This window comes from Euprymna scolopes, chromosome 9 (assembly GCF_053919585.1).
Source record: "Euprymna scolopes isolate OS-2025 chromosome 9, ASM5391958v1, whole genome shotgun sequence".
In the NCBI taxonomy this organism is placed as follows: Eukaryota; Metazoa; Mollusca; class Cephalopoda; order Sepiida; family Sepiolidae; genus Euprymna; species Euprymna scolopes.
In genome coordinates this window covers 85,318,411-85,341,016 of record NC_136490.1, presented here as the reverse complement: position 1 = coordinate 85,341,016, position 22,606 = coordinate 85,318,411, and the positions used below count along the sequence as shown (strand labels likewise).

The 22,606-nt window shown below is 29.6% G+C and overlaps 1 protein-coding gene across 11 annotated transcripts in view; it reads right to left on the bottom strand.

Annotated features, from left to right (window-relative positions):
• The window catches only part of LOC145284745 (diacylglycerol kinase beta-like), a 616,369-nt gene that overhangs the window by 151,951 nt on the left and 441,812 nt on the right, over positions 1-22,606 (bottom strand). For all 11 annotated transcript variants that reach the window (XM_080133693.1, XM_080133697.1, XM_080133689.1 and 8 more), the window contains 4 exons: positions 12,254-12,352; positions 10,652-10,701; positions 9,538-9,612; positions 6,729-6,848 (listed from right to left, as the gene is read on the bottom strand). In XM_080133693.1, the coding sequence (XP_079989819.1) occupies positions 6,729-6,848; positions 9,538-9,612; positions 10,652-10,701; positions 12,254-12,352 (344 nt within the window). The remainder of the gene's footprint in view (positions 1-6,728; positions 6,849-9,537; positions 9,613-10,651; positions 10,702-12,253; positions 12,353-22,606) is intronic.

Below are 22,606 nucleotides of genomic sequence, written 5' to 3'. Positions count from 1 at the left end.
CTAGCATAAACAAATTCTTAAGTAATTCAATTTACCAAATTTCCACTACTAACGATTACAAGGATATTGAGCCATTGACTTCTGTACACTCATTAACCATTATCCTTGAGTAACCTTTGGGCCTTGATAAGTGGTGACTCCATTGTAAAAAAAAAAGGAAAAAACTATAAAGGACTATAGTGCCATCGGTTGTTTCTTATTAATTTATGCCCGTTATTTTTTGGGGTGAGGGAGATAAGATTGTAATTCCAGATCGATCCTGGACTAATCCAATTGCCAAATTCCATTTTATTCAGGAATTGGATAACTTTCAGATTACAATCCGATTGTTATCTAATGTAATCTACAGTAATCTCACTCAAAAACAAAACTTTCATTGATCTTGTGGGACATCACAACTAAAACGAAAACAGTTATCCAGACAGGATTTGCAGATATCTACCAGACCGAAATATCTTGAAGTGGAAGCATTACAGTACAGTACAAAATATGAGATATCTCAAAAAATAAAAGCAAAAACATACAAAACTGCTAAATTGTGCAAACCACTGCTTAGGAAGCAATTAAGTTATGGCTTATTCACTAAACCTGTTTTCCTGCTCTTATTTACTTATACTGCTTTCTTCTTTTTGGAAATCATAATTTATCATTCATTGACTAAGTGTAATGTTTAAATATAAAAAGCCTATACTGGTCACATGTATATTGTTACTGATGTATGTTACTAAAATAACTGGCACAAGTGTCATTTCTAAATGTCTGCTTAAAAGGGAAAATACTTTGCCTCCAAGACTTCTTCTTGTTTTGCATGATAAACATTAAAAATCCTTATACTCTTAATATCTATATTGTATATTAATGCTGCATTCTTGTAAATTATATCATCTCTCCTGTTTCAACTGGACAAAAAAACAATTGCTCTTCTCCCCAAGCTGATATAAAATCACACTTTGCACGTACCTTTAGAGGAGGGTTTAAGTTCTAAACTTTAGTAGACTAACCTTTTCAAAATCGATAAATACTAAACATCTATAGATTTCTATTGTTAAGGGATGCATTAGCTTAACCTATATTTATACTCTATAGAATATCCATAAAATAGATAACTAACAGCCACATACTATCATTTTCCAATTAGTCACTAATCCACAAACCATATTTGATCTTTTCTTAACCCTAGTAGATATTCACCTTTAATCTACACCCCACAATCATACATACTTCCTTTAAAAACGTAACCAATCTTTCTCCTATTCTGAGGAATGTAACATCAAAGCAGATCCTAATTCTTTGATACTAACTCTATCAATGCGGGAGAATATAAATATCTGGCTTTGAAACCAGGTGCAGGGAAAACCCTCTCAGTACTGATGGACCAATAGATCTGGTTAGGTCATCCATCTAGGATAAGGAAAACTTTGATTTGTAAACTGTGCCACTGATCTCATATGTCTTGGCACGAAACAGGAGAGGGAGGCCTTCTCATTCCTGGACGACAATCTCCTTAGAGCTGGTGACTTGATCAAATCATCGGTTTGCAAACCTAAACTGCTTAAGGAGTAGATAAGCTCTGCCTATCTATACTCCATACTCGTTCTTTGCCTATTAGCCAGGAGGGGAGGTGCAGCCACAAGGACTCATTAGAGACGTCCAGTGCTTAGCTTTGTTTCTTGACTAAGGCATTGAATGCCATCCCCTACATTTGGCTCATTCCCTTCCCCTATACCTGGGTATCTTGGAGGTGCTTATTAAACATATATGCGAACATGATTGGACTGGGCCACTCCTGTCGGATAGGTTTGAGGATACCAGTTTGACAGTTGCTGGCTGCTGTTTCTCAACTGACAGTACAGAAGCCCTAACTTTTTGATAGCGTTTAGAGCAGCTGTTCTATCATCAGTTGTGTAATGATAAGATATACGTAGTGCCATGTTGTGCATGGAAAGACACCCTCTGGTGATCATTCCCGAGTCCACATTCCTGTGGATGAGGAGCCGGCTGACAGTCTACTCGTGTTGCATGATGGTGGCTATGCATATCCATTTTGCCTAGCACCTCAATCTAGATCTGAAACTATGAAATAGAATGAAATGACAGCTCAATTCCAAAAAATGTTCAAACCAGACACACACTCACGCCTCCTCCCTTGAGGCTTGCATTTACACATATCTGAGGACTTAGAATTAACTCAGATGATGTAGAATCATTTCTCCTAGCAAACTCTCTGGATATCTTAGCACTAAGTGAAACTAACTTGCACTCCTCCATCCCCTCTAACATATTTAACATGTCTGGTTATCTTCCACTTTGTCATAAGGACTTTAACAGGAATGGACTTGGAGTCTATATTTGTAACACCCTCCCCATATCTAGGGAATCTAAACTAGAATCAGGTGACCAAACCTTCATGTGCTTTAAACTAAATTTACAACATAGTGTTAACTACCTGTATTTTCTTTATTGCTCTCCATCAACCCAGGACTGTACTATAATCAATCATGTCTCTGAAAGCATAGATATAGCACTTTCTTTTGACACTAGTGCCCAAATACATGTATTTAGTGAATCTAACACCCGCCACAGAAATTTGCTGGGCTTCTCTAACTACACTGACACAGCTAGTAGCATCATCCATAACTTTGCTTTATTCCATTCCTTGACACAGACAGATCGCAGGACCAGCAAGCCTCACTTCTGGATCTATTTCTGACAAAAGATCCTGTGGATCGTGTAACAAATGCTGATCGCCCACTTAGGAATGCTGATCATGCTGTGATAATGATAGAATCACTCTAAACTCTTGACCCCCAAGACAATGTTCTAAAATAAGGCTGATTGGGATGCCATTAGACATCATATCAGAGACGCCCCATGGGGAAATATCTTTTCTCTTCCTGCAGAATAGTGCACAAATGAGACTATGGCGGTTCTATAGCAAACCCCACTCTCCCCAATGATTTACTTCTACTTGCGCAGCTGCCATTGCTCAGAGGCAACATGTGTACTATAGATTTATCTAGCATAAGTCCTGTACAAACAGACAAAGTATATAGAAGCTAGAAGTAATTGTAGGAAAGAAGTAGCGACAGCTAAGAGTAAATATACTGAAACCAACAGGAAATGCATTGAAGCGTAGAAATTAGGAACTCATGATTTCTGAAAAATCTACAATAGTGTAGTAAATAATGGGCAATCAATAATTCCACCACTATCCAACAATCATGAGGTTGTTTGTACAACAACTGAGAAAGCTAACATGGTTGCCCGTTATTTTCCCTCAAACTTTACCTAGGACTCAACAAACCATTCCCTCCCTGATTGTCCTCTGTGGACAGAAACCACACTAGATAATCTGAAAATCACCCCTTCTCAAGTTCATGATATCATAAAAAACTTAGACACCTCAAAAGCATGTGGACCTGATCTCATTGCGGCTGTGCTTTTAAAAAAATGCTCTGCTGAGGTTGCTCCAGTTCTCTTTAAACTCTTTAAGAAATGTCTTAATGAATCTTGCTTTCCTGACAGCTGGAATGCTGCTTCTGTGGTACCAGTTTACAAAATCTCTGGCGTATGAACTGACCCATTAAATTATTACCCAATTAACCTCCTCCTGCTTTTTGCCAAAATATTTGAGTCTTTAATTAATCAAGCTCTAGTCCACCACCTAACAGCTGCTAAACTTCTGTTTGACCATCAATATGGATTTAGGCAAACCCGTTCTACTGCAGATATCCTAACTGTAATCTCTGAACATATATACCAAGCACTGGATAAGGCAGGGGCGGGGAGGGCAGTAGCCCTATATATATATCTAAGGTTTTTGACAGGGTATGGAACGATGGTCTTCTCATGAAAATAAAATCTCTGGTATTACTGGACGAATGCTTAACATAATTAAATCCTTCTTAAATGAGAGAAAAATCCAGGTTGTCCTCGATGGGCGCACGTCCAAACAATATGATATAAATGCAGGTGTACCTCAGGGATCAATCCTTACCTGATAAGATTGTCTCTGACATGGGTATATTTGCCAATGACACCACGTGGGGAAAACTTATGAGGACATATCTAAGGCAATGGCGGAAACCCCAGAGGAAGACCTTCAGTCTGTAGTGGAATCGAGTCAGAAATGGATGGTAATGTTCAAAGCTGTCAAGACAAAGCTTGTTTCCTTTAATAATTACATGAAACCTTACCAACCACCAATAGCTATGACTAAAGATACATTACCTGAAAGTACTTTGTTCAAACTCATTGGCTTAACGTTCACAGGGAACATGAGTTGCAATAAATACATTGAGATCATTGCCAAGGCTGCTGCAAAGAAGGTGGGCTCTCTCTACCGTGCTAGAATGTTACTTATGCCTGAAAGTATCTCATACCTCTACAAAGCCACCATTCATCCATGTATCGAGTACTGCTGTCACATTTGGGCTGGGGCATCTGCTCCTAGTCTCTCGCTTCTGGACAGTGTTCAAACTTGCCAACTTGATAGGTCCTGAACTGTTATCTAAGCTTTAGCATTCGTCCCATTGACGAAATGTTGCATCCCTCTGCTTGTTTTACAAGTATTTTAACGGTGGATGCTCTGACGAACTACAAGCTCTGGTACCCCCTCAATGATAATACCCCCGACAAACCTGACAAGCAACGAAGTGCCACCCCTACACAGTAGAGATCCCAAGATGTAAGAAAGCCTTCTACCCTGTTAACTTCTTCCACAATTCGCCCATGTATCGAGTACTGCTGTAACATTTGGGCTGGTGCATCTGCTACTAGTCTCTCGCTCCTGGACAGTGTTCAAAAGAGAGCCGCCAACCTAATAGGTTCTGAACTGTTATCTAAGATTCAGCCCCTGCCCCAGCGAAGTGCCACCCCTATACAGTAGAGATCCCCAGATGTAAGAAAGCCTTCTACTCTAATAGCTTCTTCCCCAGAACTGCTAGACTTCGGAATTCTCTTTCGGGTTCTTGCTTCCCCAACTGTACTGAGATGCAGAAGTTCAAGTGTAATGTAAACAGACATCTTGCTGCTAAACTCCCTATACAGTACCCCTGAAACTTAGGTTCCTGATAGTAGCCTCCTACATCAAAGTGGCAATGTGCCTTATTTGGGGTGAAAATCTAATAAGAAAAAAAATAGAAAATGTAATTAAAAAAAAATGGTAAAACCAAACAGGAAAACCATGTAAAAAAATAAATTCATTGGACTTAAGGAGTCGGATAAAAAATTTCAACTCTGACTCCTTGTACTCTTAGAAATCAGACTCTGACTCCAGCTAAAGCTCTGACTCCTTCTGACTCTGCAACCCTGATCAGAATAGCTGTAGTGCCATATCGTGTATGATAAAGCGTCTTGCATTTATCTTTGATAGATTTTCTCGAGGCCACAATCCTTATAGATAAAACTCGACTAATCATTTACTTGTGTAAGCATACTGACATGAAGCAAACCCCAAATGTGTCCAGCCCATTTTACATTGAAACTGACACCTAAATACAACCAATTGATCTCCTCACCTTGCAGCTTACATTCACAAATATATGAAGGCTTAAAACTAACATAGATGAAGTAAAATCATTTCTCCTAGTAAACTTCCCAGATATATTAGCACTAAATGAAACTAACTTACACTCATCAATTCCCACTAACTGCTTTGACGTGATTAGATAACTCCCATTCTGCTGTAAGAAAGATATATGTACTAATTTGGAGCCTATATTCGTAACACCTTCCCATTTTAGGGAGCAAAATCTAGAATCAAACGATGAGACCTTCATGTGCTTCAGAGTAACCTTGCAACACAGTATTAGTTACTTATATTTCCTCTCTATTCTTCTTTGACCCAGGATTGTATGTTCAACCAAGTTTTGTATTTTTCCACTTATATAAGATGCAGCATTCTCTTTAGATACTAATCTCCAAGTACATGTATTTAGTGATTTTACCATAGTAATTCGTATGGCTTCTTGAATTACACAGACATAGCTGGCAACAGTGCATATAGTTTCTCTATATTACACATTCCCTTTCACAGACTGCCACTTTCCTGACCCGCTTCCCAGATTGTAAGAATCAGCAAGCCTCACTTTTTAATCTGTTCTTCACTACACTTCCTGACATTTGTGTGATAGATGCCTATAGCCCATTCAGGAACACTGGTCACCTTGTTATATTAGCAGATATCACTCTTAACTTTAGACTCCCAGCTGAAAAGCAGTTGCTTCAACTAGACACTTTATAAAAGCTGATTGAGACAATATCAGAGACGCCCCATAGAGTAACATATATTTTTTCTCTGCTGAACAGTGTGCAAATGAGGAAACTGAGTTTAAGCATTTGTTGCCTCACACTTCCCAATTGTTTGTTTTCATCTGTGCAAATGAAATCCTGCTACCATATCAGTGGAGAGGTCACTTAGAGAACTCTTTCTTGTTTTGGAAGAGTACAAAATCCACTATACAATCTAGTGGGGGATCATCTCTTCTATTCTTTAGAGCCCCTTTTTTTACAGAAGAGAGGCAGATGAAGAGAGTGAGGGGTGGGGGCAAAAAGAGTGAAGTAAGGTCAAACAGAGTTAGTGATAGGGACAGAAAAAGTGATTGGATAAAGAAAGTGATAAGGATTGAAACAGAGAATGAGAGAAAGATAGATTTAATGATTACTGTTTACATTGAATTAATTGGTAATGTGTGTTGGCATAATCAAAGAAAAGAATAAATACTTACAACATCCAGACCAAGGAGAACAAGAAGTGGAATAGTTGTAAGGCCTCCTTTTTTCCACTCTTCAAGGGTTACCCTGCCATCAGAGTCAAAGTCAATCTCTTTCATCATGTCCTTGAGAATCTAGAAAAAGTAATATCACTCCATGACAAACTATTTCTAAACAGAACATCAGTAAAAAATGAGATCAATTAGGAAAATGTACAAAAAATTATTAAATATAATGCAGATATTAAAATCAATCATCAAATAATAACATTTCAATATTTTACTTCTAATTTTCATAAAATATTGAAGATTATATCACGAGATTTATGCTTAAAAGGTTTTGTTTTTATTTGATCACAAGTTACAATAAAATTCATCTGTCAGTTGTTTTTTTACAAACACACTTTGATCAATATATAAAAAATATCCCATTTATGTTCCAGATAAAATCTCAATTATATTCTTTGCATTTTTCAACTATATCAGAATAAAATATTTGCATTTGTAAAATTTACAAAATGATTTTACCATAAAATGATAGATTTAGTTCGGTTAATAGTTTGAATTAATCTTGAAAATCAGTTTAAGTCTAATTCTCTGAGTGTTGAGTTCAGTTCAAATTCAGCCAAAGATAATTGTACAAAAATGTAAAAGAAACAAAAAACGTATTTATAACAATAGTTAAGAACACAAGTGGATCTAGCTAATGTTAAAATTATAAGCTTCCACTCGATAATGATTGAATGCATTAAAGTACAAACATTTTTTTCAAGATTCTTTCGTATCAGACAATTTTGTTATAAAAATAAGCTTCTACATTGTTAGACAAGCATTTCTTTTTACTTTTGCTTACTTATTACTTTTAACCTATTAAAGCAAGATATCTAAAATTTAATAGAAATTAGCGATACTTGTACAACATGTTTTCAGGGGAAGAGAATTATATTATTATTTTTTTATAAAAAGATTTTTGGAGGAAGCATGAAAAATCTCACTGAAATATTTTTTTTACCTCAAATTTTAATTAAATTTAAAAGTATAGTTAAATTAGGAAAAATTACACAAATGCTAGAAATGTTACAATTTTTTTATTACTTAAAACAACTGATTGAGAATTTAACTCCATAAAATTAGCATTTTAAAAGTTTTACTTTTCCCCATTGTAGAGGAAGTACTAAGTTCTTGCACTTTTTAAAAATGATAGAGTACATACCACTTCCTTTAATGTTTTCTTACCTTCTATTAAAATCATAAGTAAAAACATACACAATTCTAAAGATCACAAAGAATTCAGTAAATTTTGATCATTCTTCTTCTTTCCTTTTTGCTTCAACAACTCAAATGCAATTTAATATATGAATATGACTATTAATACAAGCAGTGGCAAAGGATCATATTTCCCTTCATTTTTAACAGAGACTGTACACTCTTATAAGAATAAAGATACAGTAATTGTATTTTAAATCTGTGCTCATTTTTTAATCCAGAAATGACTCTTTATGTGTGTGCTTTTTAATTTGGCAGTTTGTATTAAAAATACAACTTGTTTATAATTTGTTTTAATTATAATGACTTCTGCTATTTTTAGTCTAATTTTGTAATGTATCTTAATGAACAATTTTGGTATTTAAATTTTGAAAGTTAGTGAATATTAGAGTATTTGTGAGATTATTCTATGAATTAATAGTTTGCACTATAAATATTTACAAGACAATAAAATGTTTGTCGATTAAAATGTATTAAAATTGATTAAATTAATAGATTCATTCTATAGATTCGAACTCTTAAAGAAACTAAAAAAAAAAAAAATGATGAACTTAGTCTACAAATTCTAAGTAAAATCTAAACCAGAGCTCACAATTTCTACATTGACTGAATGGAAGAAATAATTATTATAAAAATGTTAATTGAATATTTTAATAATTCTACATTTGAATGTTTCTTAAAATAGCTTTGCATTTTCGAAAGTATGTAGAATCAGTTATATAAAAAAATGACTAACATTCTACTAAAAGTTCAACACCAAATTTATTTCATTCTGTAAACAATTAATCATATTTTTGTTAATGAAGTGCATTAATATTATTTTTATGTTTTTTTAGAACCAAAAACGTGTTATACAAAATAGTATTCCACCGCTAAAATTGTTCATAAAGTGAGACCATACTCTTCAGATGATTTTGACAGGATATGCAAGTAACATGGAGAAATGATTGGCTTATGAAACTATGGTCACTTGGTTTTTCCATGTTACAGAATTTAAAAAAAAAACAGAGAGGGAAGGGATTTTCTGTTTACTTTTGAATTAACATTTGGTGCTTAATTCAGCTTTTAAGAATGTTTTGGTGTTGTTGAAATAAAAATGTATTGTTTGACCAAGAGAAAGAATAGACAGACATCATGAATAAATAAAAGAAAGATAAGTAAAATTCATGCGTTTTTGCAAGAATAAAAAATGATTAATATTTTTACTATAGTGTAGTAAAAAATTTTGCAATAAATACATTTAGACTTTTGGAACACTTGTGGATTAGATTGTAAACGATGAGAATAAGTTGTACATTGAATCACATGATCTTTTTAATAGGAAAGATTTCAAATTTAAGATAAGTTTTGAAACAAAGCCAGTTAAGGAAATTAATTGTGGATCAAGAAGGAATATCTTTTCCTTAAAAGCAAAACAGCTCAAACTCAGATGAATAAAGAAAAAGAAAGCTCAAGAAATAAAATATGTATGAAATAACCAAGTGTCAATTAGAAGAAGAGTTAAATATGAATGAAGTCAAATAATACAAAGAATGAAGAAAAAGAAAAATGTACATACTGGCTTAAGTTCAGAGACATCCCAGCCAAGATACTCAGCTACTGACATCATCTGACTGATAATGCAATCAATTTCCTGCAAGAAAAAATGTTTTGTTCTTTCAATTATACATTCATACACGTTACCATTTTTTGATTAGGTTTTACAAACAATTCTTGTTTTATTAATTATTAAAAGATTAGTAAAAATCAAACCTAAAGTCAAGTTTGATGTTTGAATATTTTTTATCTATCACAAAAAGCATTCAATGCAAATTTCATTTCAAATTCTCGTTTCCATTGTAGTCAATTTATAGAATTTAATTTTTATTTAAGAACTCTATGACAAAAATATTTTTAATACAATATTTAATTTAGTAATAATCATGCTGTATGACTAGAATAAGATATTAATATTGCTATTGAAGTTTGATTAAGTAATGAATTGAAAATAAAAATCAAAAAAATTAAAAATACTCAATTAAATCAAATGACAAATATAAAACTTGTTGACTTTTGAAACAAATCAAATAGCAAGAAATTAAATAATAATGATAATTACCAAAAAGGAATTTGGTCATGCATAAAATTCGTCATTTATAATAATAAATGGATAATTTCATAAACATAGTAAAAAGGAGAGAGAATAACACTAGGTTATACTCTATAAATATTGAAAAAATAAATAGAAACTTTATCTCATTTTTATAAACAAACATCTACCATGTTTTATGAAGAATATTTACATAAATGTATAAAAGTAATTTTGTTAATTTATATTTTTAGGAATACTTATTAGAACTAAACTAATTAGATTAATGTTCAACTCTGTAAAAAAAATTTATTTATAAATTGCTTTAATATATTTATACATTGATTTACACTAATATTTAAAATGTTATTACATGACTGCACAAACGTCATATAAAGACACTATGGTACAAAATATATGAACCTACCTAAAAAAATAACTTATTAAAATAATTAGCATAAATAGTTAAATTTATTTATAAAATATAAGTAGTTAGTGATTATATGGTCAATATAATTTTAAAGCTATTAAGTGAAGCAAATGATAAACTTGATAAAGTATGCAGTTAAAAAGAAAAAGAAATGTTTCTATTTGAAACACTTACATTCGAGTCCAGGTATCCATTATTGTCACTATCATACAAACGAAACATGACTGAAAATGAAATAAAGCAACATAAAGGATCAAATATGTGTACACTATTAACAAAATGATATTAATTGAATATTTGTATATTTATCAAGTTATATATCATAAATTTTGGATAAGAAAAAAATAGATAACTTAAATTTGATATTACGATAGATACCCCTGACTTGGCTCAGGTTACTGACCTTGTGAGTCTTTTCATTTTTAAAGAAATTGATAGAAAGGTACCGGATATAGGAGGGTTCTTTATAGAGATAGCATCCTGTTTTTTGTTAACTTTGGTGGCAGAAATTTAAAAAAAAACCTAAGCAATTGTTATATAACTTCTTTAGAGATAATAAGCTTCATTGACATTAATAATAAAGTAATGATTTTTGCTATTACTCTTAACTTAATTAGCAATGCAAACGAACCATATCATAAACCCAATCTAACATTATATTATATTGACTATAAATCTAATCACCCAAACTCAGTGAAGAAAGCTATTATTCCTAGCATCTCTAAAAGAATACCTAGATTATCTTATAACAAACAAATATTTAACAATAAGAAAAAATATTATAATGATTGCTAGATCAGATTATAATAGTGGAATTAATTATCTTAAGTATGAACCTAATGAATCAAAGGGAGGTAAAGTTAGAACAAGAATACCATCCCATATTATATCATATGATATGGCTATGAGTAGTCCCAGGCTTAAAAATTCTAAAAACAATATAAGCACAAATAGCTCCAATCCAAACATAAACATCTCTGAAATAAGAAAACAAGGTGTAGAAATTGTATTTTCATCTGCCTTACAGTGTGCACGTCCTAAATAACTGAGTGAATTTAATCAGATTCTTGATGAGAACTTTCCTAAAGGTATAGGTAAATTCATAAACAGAAATACAGTAAAATTATCCTTCTCAACATCAATTTTGTGACAACTATAATAAGTTCTAATAATGCCAAAATCGATAACATAATTAAGGAAGGCGGGACAGATATCAGCAAGGATACTGACAATGAACCACTCTGTAACTGTAGAAATGAATTAATGAATTTCCCTTTGAAGGTAAATACCTTATTACAGACTTAGAACATAAATGCAAAGTTATTGAAAATAATAGAACAAGAACATATAAAGGGTCGATGGTTTGTCAGTTCAAGGAAAGATTTCGTAACCATATACTTATTTAGAATACCTAACAAAGAAATGAATAGGAAATCAACATCTTTAGCTAAATGGGTAAGGGAACGATGTAGAAATAATGCAGAGTATAAATTGAAATTGCACATATTAGGAAATACAAGAAAATATACACCAAGTAAATTTGGGTGTTACAACCTTTGTACCCTGAAATCATATCATATAATAATATCTACAGAAAATTTATTAAATAAAATAACATTTTTGAACCGTTGAGCTGATTTGATTATTATAATTTAGGAAAGCTTTTCATTAAAAATTCAATTATTAATATGCGATGAAATTTCATATGATCATTACTTATAAAGAAACATGATTTATTATAATAACAATAAAATGATAAAAAAAAAAATAACTTACACTCCAGTTTCTCTTCTGGTCCACCTCCTTCAACAAGAGACAAGTAACAGACCACATCTTTTATCAAGATGGAACCTGATGTGCCTTGAGCATTAGAACCTGTTTAAAATAAAAATGAATTATGAAATTATTTGTAAACTTACTTTAAGTATATTTTAAATTTGTGTATATAATATACAAATCATGATATATTTACAATTCAACGTCAGTAGTACTAGTAGTAGTATTTAAGTTTATAAAAATACTTTTATTCATATTTTATTATTAGTTTTAGTCATATTTGTTTTAACAAATATGACTAAAAAATAATAAAATATGAATAAAAGTATTTTTATAAACTTAAATACTACTACTAGTACTACTGACGTTGAATTGTAAAAAAAAAATAAATAAAATCAACTGATTAATCTGGATTGTAAATTGAACCTAATATAATGAAATCAATTTAAAAATCTTTCACAAATGTTGATTATTTAGTGTTATACAAAGGAATTACATTAACATGATGCACCAGGAAGTGCTGCATATGTATTCAGCTTTAATCCGCAGAAAAAGTGATATCTTACTAAATAACAATACTCATCCAGATGTTTTATGCTGTAGAAATTCAACAAATTTTGCCTCAACTATCATATTCATCAGAATTCTTGCATACCGACTACCACTTCTAAAAACTTCTCAAAAACTTTTTTTGCAAAAGAAAATATTCATAAAGATGCATTTTGAGAGTTGGCCAAAATCTGAGGGTCAGAATGTTACACAACTAAAATAGAGGATCTATTTTTTTTCTGTGTCAAAAAGTGCCTTCATTGTAATGTTTTTTTATTTTGATTAATAAAGTTGAGTTGAAATTGCGTCATAAACAGTTGAAGTTAGTCATCAAAAACCAACTATATTTTATTACTAACCTAATAGATTTTGATTTCTTTTAAATGGAGACATGGTTTGTTTTGTTTTTCAATTTAATCAACCCTCTCATCTAGCAATGCTATTAACTTTAGAAATTATAATGCAGCACAAATTTACATGCTTTAGGTAACAGAAAAATATGCTAAAGTACAATTATTTGTCCTGAGTAATTAAATATTTGTTTAACTTTAAGAATTCATATTTTACTGTTTGAACAAAATCTTTATATTATTAATTTATTATTTTCATTTTTCGTCTTTGTTCCATCTCGATTATGTCACAATAGGATGATGTCGAACATGGCCCACAACACATCTTTAGACCATCAACATCAATGATTGAAGGATTTTGAATAACTGACGGTAGGTGATGTGGCCTCACTAGTTGAGAAACGATTGTGTGGTAGAATTTCCATGGAAACTTTCACAGTTAGACCACCAATTTTCTCTATCCAATGCACTGCAGCCATGATCAGGCTATCCTAACTCCTAACATCTCATCAGCATACAAAAGTACAGGTTAAACATGTGCATGGTACACTGTCTCTCTTGTATATGATTTTGTAAACTTTTCTACAGCCACCTGAAAACTCTAAATATGGCATTATTTTTGTGTGGTTGACGTAGATGAAGTTATTGACTATTTTGACACCTGCAATATAGGAGTCAGATTTTAACAGGTGCTGCAGATGAAATTAACTGCATCTGCTACTCATAGTACCAACAGGTTGATGAACCTTTTGTGACACCACTTATTGCATGTTCTGACTTTGATGGAGTTTGAACCAGTTCCAAGCTTACAGGCATAAGTAGTTACCTTTTAGAACAGATATCATCTTTTTGGTATCAATAATAATTAATATTGTATCAATTTTATAAAAAAAAGAAGATAAAACTTGGACCTTATCAATAAAAGCAGGAAAAATGTTCTTGAAAGAAAATATTAAAGAAAAAATGTAATTATATTATTAAAGAAAAAGGTTTCTTCATTTCAGATTATGAAATGAATTGAATAAATCATGGTTAAAAATAGTTGAAAGTTTGAACTTGAATTTTAGGTTGATTTCATACTTTCATTTTAATCATTTTCTAAGAACTATTTTTGAATTCAAACAAAATTATACTTTTATGAAATTCTGATTTTTATAATAAAACTTTCTGCAGATCAAACAAACATTTTATAAAAAGAGATATTCTATTAAAGATTAAATCTCCTATATGATATTTTGATTGCAGAAATTCCCCTCTGGACCAAAGTACTATAGGTTTGCAGCAACAGATGCCACATACAAATTTATTATGTCTAGTCTATTAGTCACTATCTTATATAACTTTAGAACAACATTTTAGGCACATTTAGTCATTATAAGAAAATCCTACATTTCATCCTAGGAGCAACACCCTCACAATCACAACCATCTTTATAGAAAGTAGTTCCTATTTTTCCCTCTAAATATCAAGTCCTCCTACCACGTCCAGTAAACATGGGAGGAAATATACACATTGTGCTTGCACCCTTCGTAACTGGATCATAAACCCATAGACATAACATAATCTGACCTTTTTCTTATTCAAAAATAATATCTCCCCAGACTAATTCCACTCATTCTGATTGACTGAGCTCTGACAATTCCTATATTCCGGATCCACGGTATTCGCATGCTAAACAAACGCTAATGTACCATTCGCATCACAATGATACCTACTTTTGCCCTCTGAGTAACTTGCCGCATTTATTTTCTTACATTTTAAGGCATCAACAATATCTGCACCAGTTTTTATTTCCTCTCTCTCTCTCTCTCTCTCTCTCTCTCTCTCTCTCTCTCTCTCTCTCTCTCTCTGCATATATTCTTTCCAACTTTCTCACTCCTCTCTCTTTTTTGCTCACTTTTTACATTTCTTTTTATGCTGAAGAAAAAAAAACATTACACGGCGATGCCGAAGGAAAAACAACAAACATGTTATGGTGTCAGTATTATCTACAACAGTTTTCATTTCCTCTCTCTCTCGTTTTTTAGATTTAATTTTCTGCCGAAATAAAAAAAACATTTACACCAGTTTTTATTTCCTCTCTCTCTTGCTCACTCACTTTGTACATTTCTTTTATGCTGAAAGAAGAAACAGATATTTTACAGCCTCAACGTTACCTACAACAGTTTTTATTTCTCCTTTCTCTCTCTCTTTTTTTCTGCCAAAATAAAAATAACAAACATTTGACAGCGTGAACATTATCTACAACAATTTTTATCTTCTCTCTCTCGCTTGCTTGCTTTATACATTTCTTCTTATGCAGAAAAACAAAGCCAAACATTTTACGGCGTCAACACTATCTACAACAGTTTTTATTTCCTCTCTTTCTCTATCTTTTTGTATATATTCTTCCCAAATATGCTTCCCCCCCTCTCACTCTCTCTTGCTCGCTCTTCTCTCACTGCGATTATTATTTCTCTTGCGGGTTTCCGTGTCCATGCGTTCGTTTATCCATGTGGCTTGCTACGATAAATTGCTACCACAAAAGCAAAAAAAATCTATCTACCTAGTTTTCATTTTGCCTTACATCTTCACAGATTGTCATAAAACAACTGTAAGAGATGAGAATAACAGTCCACAAATAAATAAATACATAAACTATTTTCTGTATGAATTAACTGACAGATGTTTTTCTATAATGAAAAAAAAGTTTGCCAAAGTAATTCCATATTAAAAAAAATGAATTTTGTTTTGGGCGGGCGGGGGTGGGGTCCAATTATAACAAACTGAGTCACAGCAACGTTGGGCCAGGTACAGCTAGTAGATAATAAAAGTGAAATTGATTTCAAGTTTATTTGGTTACTGTAAGTTAAATTATGAGGTTTTTTGAATCCCTGTGATGAATTAACAAACTGGAAATGATATTAATTATTATTTGTTAGCATTATTAACTGACATTACCCAGAATTTATATGACAAACTTCCAAATAAAAATTTAAAAAATTAATTAAAAAGAACAAATTTTTTACTCATGTTTTATATGTGATAATATCCCTTGCACTGAATGTCAAGTAACCTGCATTCCAGATTAAGGTGCTTATCAATTATCTGCTTCCCTCGACTGCAGTTGATGGAAGTAAATATATACATATAAGCAAATATATACATATAAGTAATATATATATATATATATACATATAAGTAAATATATATACATATAAGCAAATATATACATATAAGTAATATATATATATATATCCATATAAGTAATATATATACATATAAGTAATATATATATACATATAAGTAAATATATATATACATATAAGTAATATAAATATATACATATAAGTAATATATATACATATAAGTAATATATATATATATATACATATAAGTAATATATATATATATATACATATAAGTAATATATATATACATATAAGTAATATATATACATATAAGTAATATATATATATACATATAAGTAATATATATACATATAAGTAATATATATACATATAAGTAATATATATATATATACATATAAGTAATATATATACATATAAGTAATATATATATACATATAAGTAAATATATATATACATATAAGTAATATAAATATATACATATAAGTAATATATATACATATAAGTAATATATATACATATAAGTAATATATATACATATAAGTAATATATATATATACATATAAGTAATATATATATATATATACATATAAGTAATATATATATACATATAAGTAATATATATACATATAAGTAATATATATACATATAAGTAAATATAAGATTGCTGATATTCAAAGTATATCAACATTTGTTAACCTACATTTGTCTCATTTAGTGCATTGTGAAAGCAAGGATTTATAGTAAGGTGTGGCAACATAGATTTATTGCTTTGCAGTGTTAATGTAGTCTGTAAAAAAAAAAAAAGAAAATAATCCTTAAGGTTAATCATTTAAGCAGAGGTTAATATATAAAATCATCCTCTAATTTCATTTAGCAGCAAAATATAAATCTGGTAAAATACATTAATCTTCTTTTTTTTAATGAGATTTAAATTTATCAGTCAAACCATTGAAACTTAAAATGATTTTTTATTATGACTATTTGAGTTCATATAATGAATATCAAATGTATGTAATGAAATATCAAATATATATAATGAAATATCAAAAATATACAGCGATTATCAAATATATATAATATGTATATAATGAAATATCAAATGTATATAATGAAATATTAAATGCACATAATGAATATAAAAAATGTATAATGAAATATCAAATGTATATATGATGAAATATCAAATATATATAACTAGCCTGGGTGCCCGGCGTTGCCCGGGTGTTTGAAGGTGTGTGTTAAGCAAAATATTGTGAAGGACAGAAAGAATGTGACAAAAAAAATGTGATGTCTTTGCTGTTGCGTCCATCGCCAAACCAGAAGTGATGTAAGTTTAAATTAAGGCTAGTCAATCAAAAAGGGTAAATGACTTTCGAAAATATCAGCGAAAAAAGAGACCCCTCTCTGTAGAAAAGTGCCCAGTTGAGGATGAAGGAATTAATGATTTTAGCTAATTTTCGATATTTGTCGTCCAAAGGGTCAAGCTTCAAAATGACATCGATCTCATGAAAATCCGTCGCCTCTGTCGAAAGATTTAGGCAGATATACATACATACATACATTTAGACAGACAGGTGAAATTCATATTATAGACTAGCAGGGGTACCCGGAATTGCCCGGGTGTTTGGAGGTGTAAGAGAAAAAAAAAAGTGTTAGTAGGCAGGCAAGCTCAAACCTGTGATGAACTTGTAATGTGAAGGCAAAAAATAAAGTGAAAGAAATGTGGCATCTTACCGCTATGCTACGAGGCCATAGTAAGTGAAACGCGTTCACATTTAGCGATGGCAATCAAAAAGTTGACTTGCTAAGTGAATACGCAGGCCAGTTCAGCTTTCCACTGTTTCATTTATTTGTTTCCCCATGACGTTGGGGAAAACCAGCTCCCCATAAAAAAGGAGTGTCCAAATAAAAAGCAATGGTCTGATATGAGGGGGGTTTCCCCCACATTGATCAAAGCTAATTGCTTTCTGGACGTCCCTGCAGAAAAGCCGGGAAGCTGCATTTGTTTTCAATTAGTCTCGTTTTTGTACAAAAAACATAAAAAAAACATGTGAGAGAATGGAATAGTGTGAATTTTATAAAAGTCAATCAAAATAAATCTAGAGATAACGCCCCTTCGCAAATCGTAGATATTATAATCTAGGGAGTATATAAAAAGTTCTAAAACATAGTACCTCCTCCTCCAGAGAACTCACACAAAAAAAGCCTTTGCTGGACATACAAAAACGTGTGCGCCTCTTTTGTATTTTATATATATATATAGACTAGCGGGGATACCCGGCGTTGCTCGGGTGTTTAGAGGTGTAAAAGAAAAAAACAAAGTGTTAGGAGGAAGACTAGAACCTGTGACAAACCCAAAGGCAAAATAGAAAGTGAAACAAAACGTGACATCTTACCGCTAAGCTACAAGGTCATAGGAAGTGAAAAGCATTCAAATTTAGCGATGTCAATCAAAAAGTTTTTTTGCTAAGTGAATACACAGGTGCAGAAATAAAGGTTGGCTGAAGGCCAGTTAAGCTTTCCGCCGTTTCATTTATTTGTTTCCCCACAAAAATGGAGTGTCCAAATGAATAGCAATTGTCTGATTGAGGGGTTTCCCCCACATTGATCAAAGCTAATTGCTTTTTGGACGTCCTGGCATGAAAGGCAAGGAAGCTGCCTTTGCTTTTGATTAGTTTAACTTTCATACGAAAAAGTCGAACAAACACGTGAGAGGAAAGAATAGCATGAATTTTATAAAAGTCGATGTAAATAAATGTAGATAGAATGTGTGTTCGCAAATCGTAGATATTATAATCGAGGGAGTATATAAAAAGCTCTAAAAAATAGTACCCCCCCCCGAGAAACCCATCGAAAGAAGCCTTTGCTGGACATACAAATACGCCTGCCATGTTTGCCTTTTATATATATAATGAAATATCAATTATATATCATGAAATATCAATTATATATCATGAAATATCAATTATATATAATGAAATATCAATTATATATAATGAAATATCAATTATATATCATGAAATATCAAATATCCATACATCAATACGTTTACGTGTGTGTTATTTTCTGTGTGACGCTTACATCCAAGTTGTTAAATTTTTATGTACTTCCATTTCTTGTAATAAATAATTTTACCAATAATCTCCATAAGTTTTGGTTTCGGTTTCAATTATAGCTGATGGCACTTAAGTCATCTATTTTTTTATAAATAATTTTATCAAGAATTCTTCATAAGTTTTGATTTCGGTTATAATATATAAAAATCGACAATAACATATACAAACTCTGCAAGAATTAAAATATCATATTTAAGTGTACTTTACAACTGGGCTTTTCTGGGCGTTCATGCTAGCTTAGATAAATACTTTTGCAGTTTTAACAAAAAAGCTACAATAATATCAGAGCATCTCCATTTACCATGAACATCTACAGAATGCCAACATCAATATATTACATATGAATGAATCCCATGTGGAATTTCCACAGGTCCCGCTAGTATATAATGAAATATCAAATGTATATAATGAATATCAAATGTATATAATGAAATATCAAATGTATTTAATGAAATATCAAATGTATATAATGAAATATCAAATGTATATAATGAATATCAAATGTATATAATGAAATATCAAGTGTATATAATGAATATCAAATGTATATAATGAAATATCAAATGTATTTAATGAAATATCAAATGTATATAATGAATATCAAATGTATTTAATGAAATATCAAATGTATATAATGAATATCAAATGTATTTAATGAAATATCAACTGTATATAATGAAATATCAAATGTATATAATGAAATATCAAATGTATATAATTAAATATCAAATGTATATGATTAAATATCAAATGTATTTAATGAAATATCAAATGTATATAATGAAATATCAAGTGTATATAATGAAATATCAAATGTATATAATGAATATCACATGTATTTAATGAAATATCAAATGTATATAATGAAATATCAAATTTATATAATGAATATCAAATGTATTTAATTAAATATAAAATGTATTTAATTAAATATCAAATGTATATAATGAAATATCAAATGTATTTAATTAAATATCAAATGTATATAATGAAATATCAAATGTATATAATTAAATATCAAATGTATATAATGAAATATCAAATGTATATAATAAATATCAAATGTATTTAATAAAATATCAAATGCATATAATAAAATATCAAATGTATATAATGAAATATCAAATGTATATAATTAAATATCAAATGTATTTAATTAAATATCAAATGTATTTAATTAAATATCAAATGTATATAATCAAATATCAAATGTATATAATCAAATATCAAATGTATATAATGAAATATCAAATGTATATAATGAAATATCAAATGTATATAATGAAATATCAAATGTATATAATGAAATATCAAATGTATATAATGAATATCAAATGTATATAATGAAATGTCAAATGTATATAATGAAATATCAAATGTATTTAATGAAATATCAAATGTATATAATGAAATATCAAATGTATATAATTAAATATCAAATGTATTTAATTAAATATCAAATGTATTTAATTACATATCAAATGTATATAATGAAATATCAAATATATATAATGAAATATCAAATGTATATAATGAAATATCAAATGTATATAATGAAATATCAAATGTGTTTAATTAAATATCAAATGTATATAATGAAATATCAAATGTATATAATGAATATCAAATGTATATAATTAAATATCAAATGTATATAATGAATATCAAATGTATATAATGAATATCAAATGTATATAATGAAATATCAAATTTATATAATGAAATATCAAGTGTATATAATGAAATATCAAATGTATTTAATTAAATATCAAATGTATATAATGAAATATCAATGTATTTAATTAAATATCAAATGTATATAATGAAATATCAAATGTATATAATGAAATATCAAATGTATATAATGAATATCAAATGTATATAATTTAATATCAAATGTATATAATGAATATCAAATGTATATAATGAAATATCAAATTTATATAATGAAATATCAAATGTATATAATGAAATATCAAATGTATTTAATTAAATATCAAATGTATATAATGAATATCAAATGTATATAATGAAATATCAAATGTATATAATGAATATCAAATGTATATAATTAAATATCAAATGTATATAATGAATATCAAATGTATATAATGAAATATCAAATTTATATAATGAAATATCAAATGTATATAATGAAATATCAAATGTATTTAATTAAATATCAAATGTATATAATGAATATCAAATGTATATAATGAAATATCAAGTGTATATAATGAAATATCAAATGTATATAATGAAATATCAAATGTATTTAATTAAATATCAAATGTATATAATGAAATATCAAGTGTATATAATGAAATATCAAATGTATATAATGAAATATCAAATGTATTAAATTAAATATCAAATGTATATAATGAAATATCAAGTGTATATAATGAAATATCAAATGTATATAATGAAATATCAAATGTATATAATGAAATATCAAGTGTATATAATGAAATATCAAATGTATATAATGAAATATCAAATGTATATAATGAAATATCAAATGTATATAATGAAATATCAAATGTATTTAATTAAATATCAAATGTATATAATGAAATATCAAATGTATATAATGAAATATCAAGTGTATATAATTAAATATCAAATGTATATAATGAAATATCAAGTGTATATAATTAAATATCAAATGTATATAATGAAATATCAAATGTATATAATGAAATATCAAGTGTATATAATGAAATATCAAATGTATATAATGAAATATCAAGTGTATATAATTAAATATCAAATGTATATAATGAAATATCAAATGTATATAATGAAATATCAAATGTATATAATGAAATATCAAATATATATAATGAAATATCAAATGTATATAATGAATATCAAATGTATATAATGAAATATCAAATGTATATAATCAATATCAAATGTATGATATCTATGTACCATCAAAACTGTTCATGCATTTTTTTGTCGCTATGCACACTTGATGACATACCCAATTTTGGGCTTAAAATACTAACATCATTGCATGCCCATTATAGCAGTTGCTTCAACAGTCTATTGAAGGGTGAAGAGGCCACGCCAGCATGGCTTTTAAAAGATGATACAGCTTTCACATCGAAACAAATGAAACAACCTCCTAGAAAGTACAGGCCCATCTGCTATCTCACTACTATCTACAAGCTCTTAACTGGATTGGTTGCAGACAACATC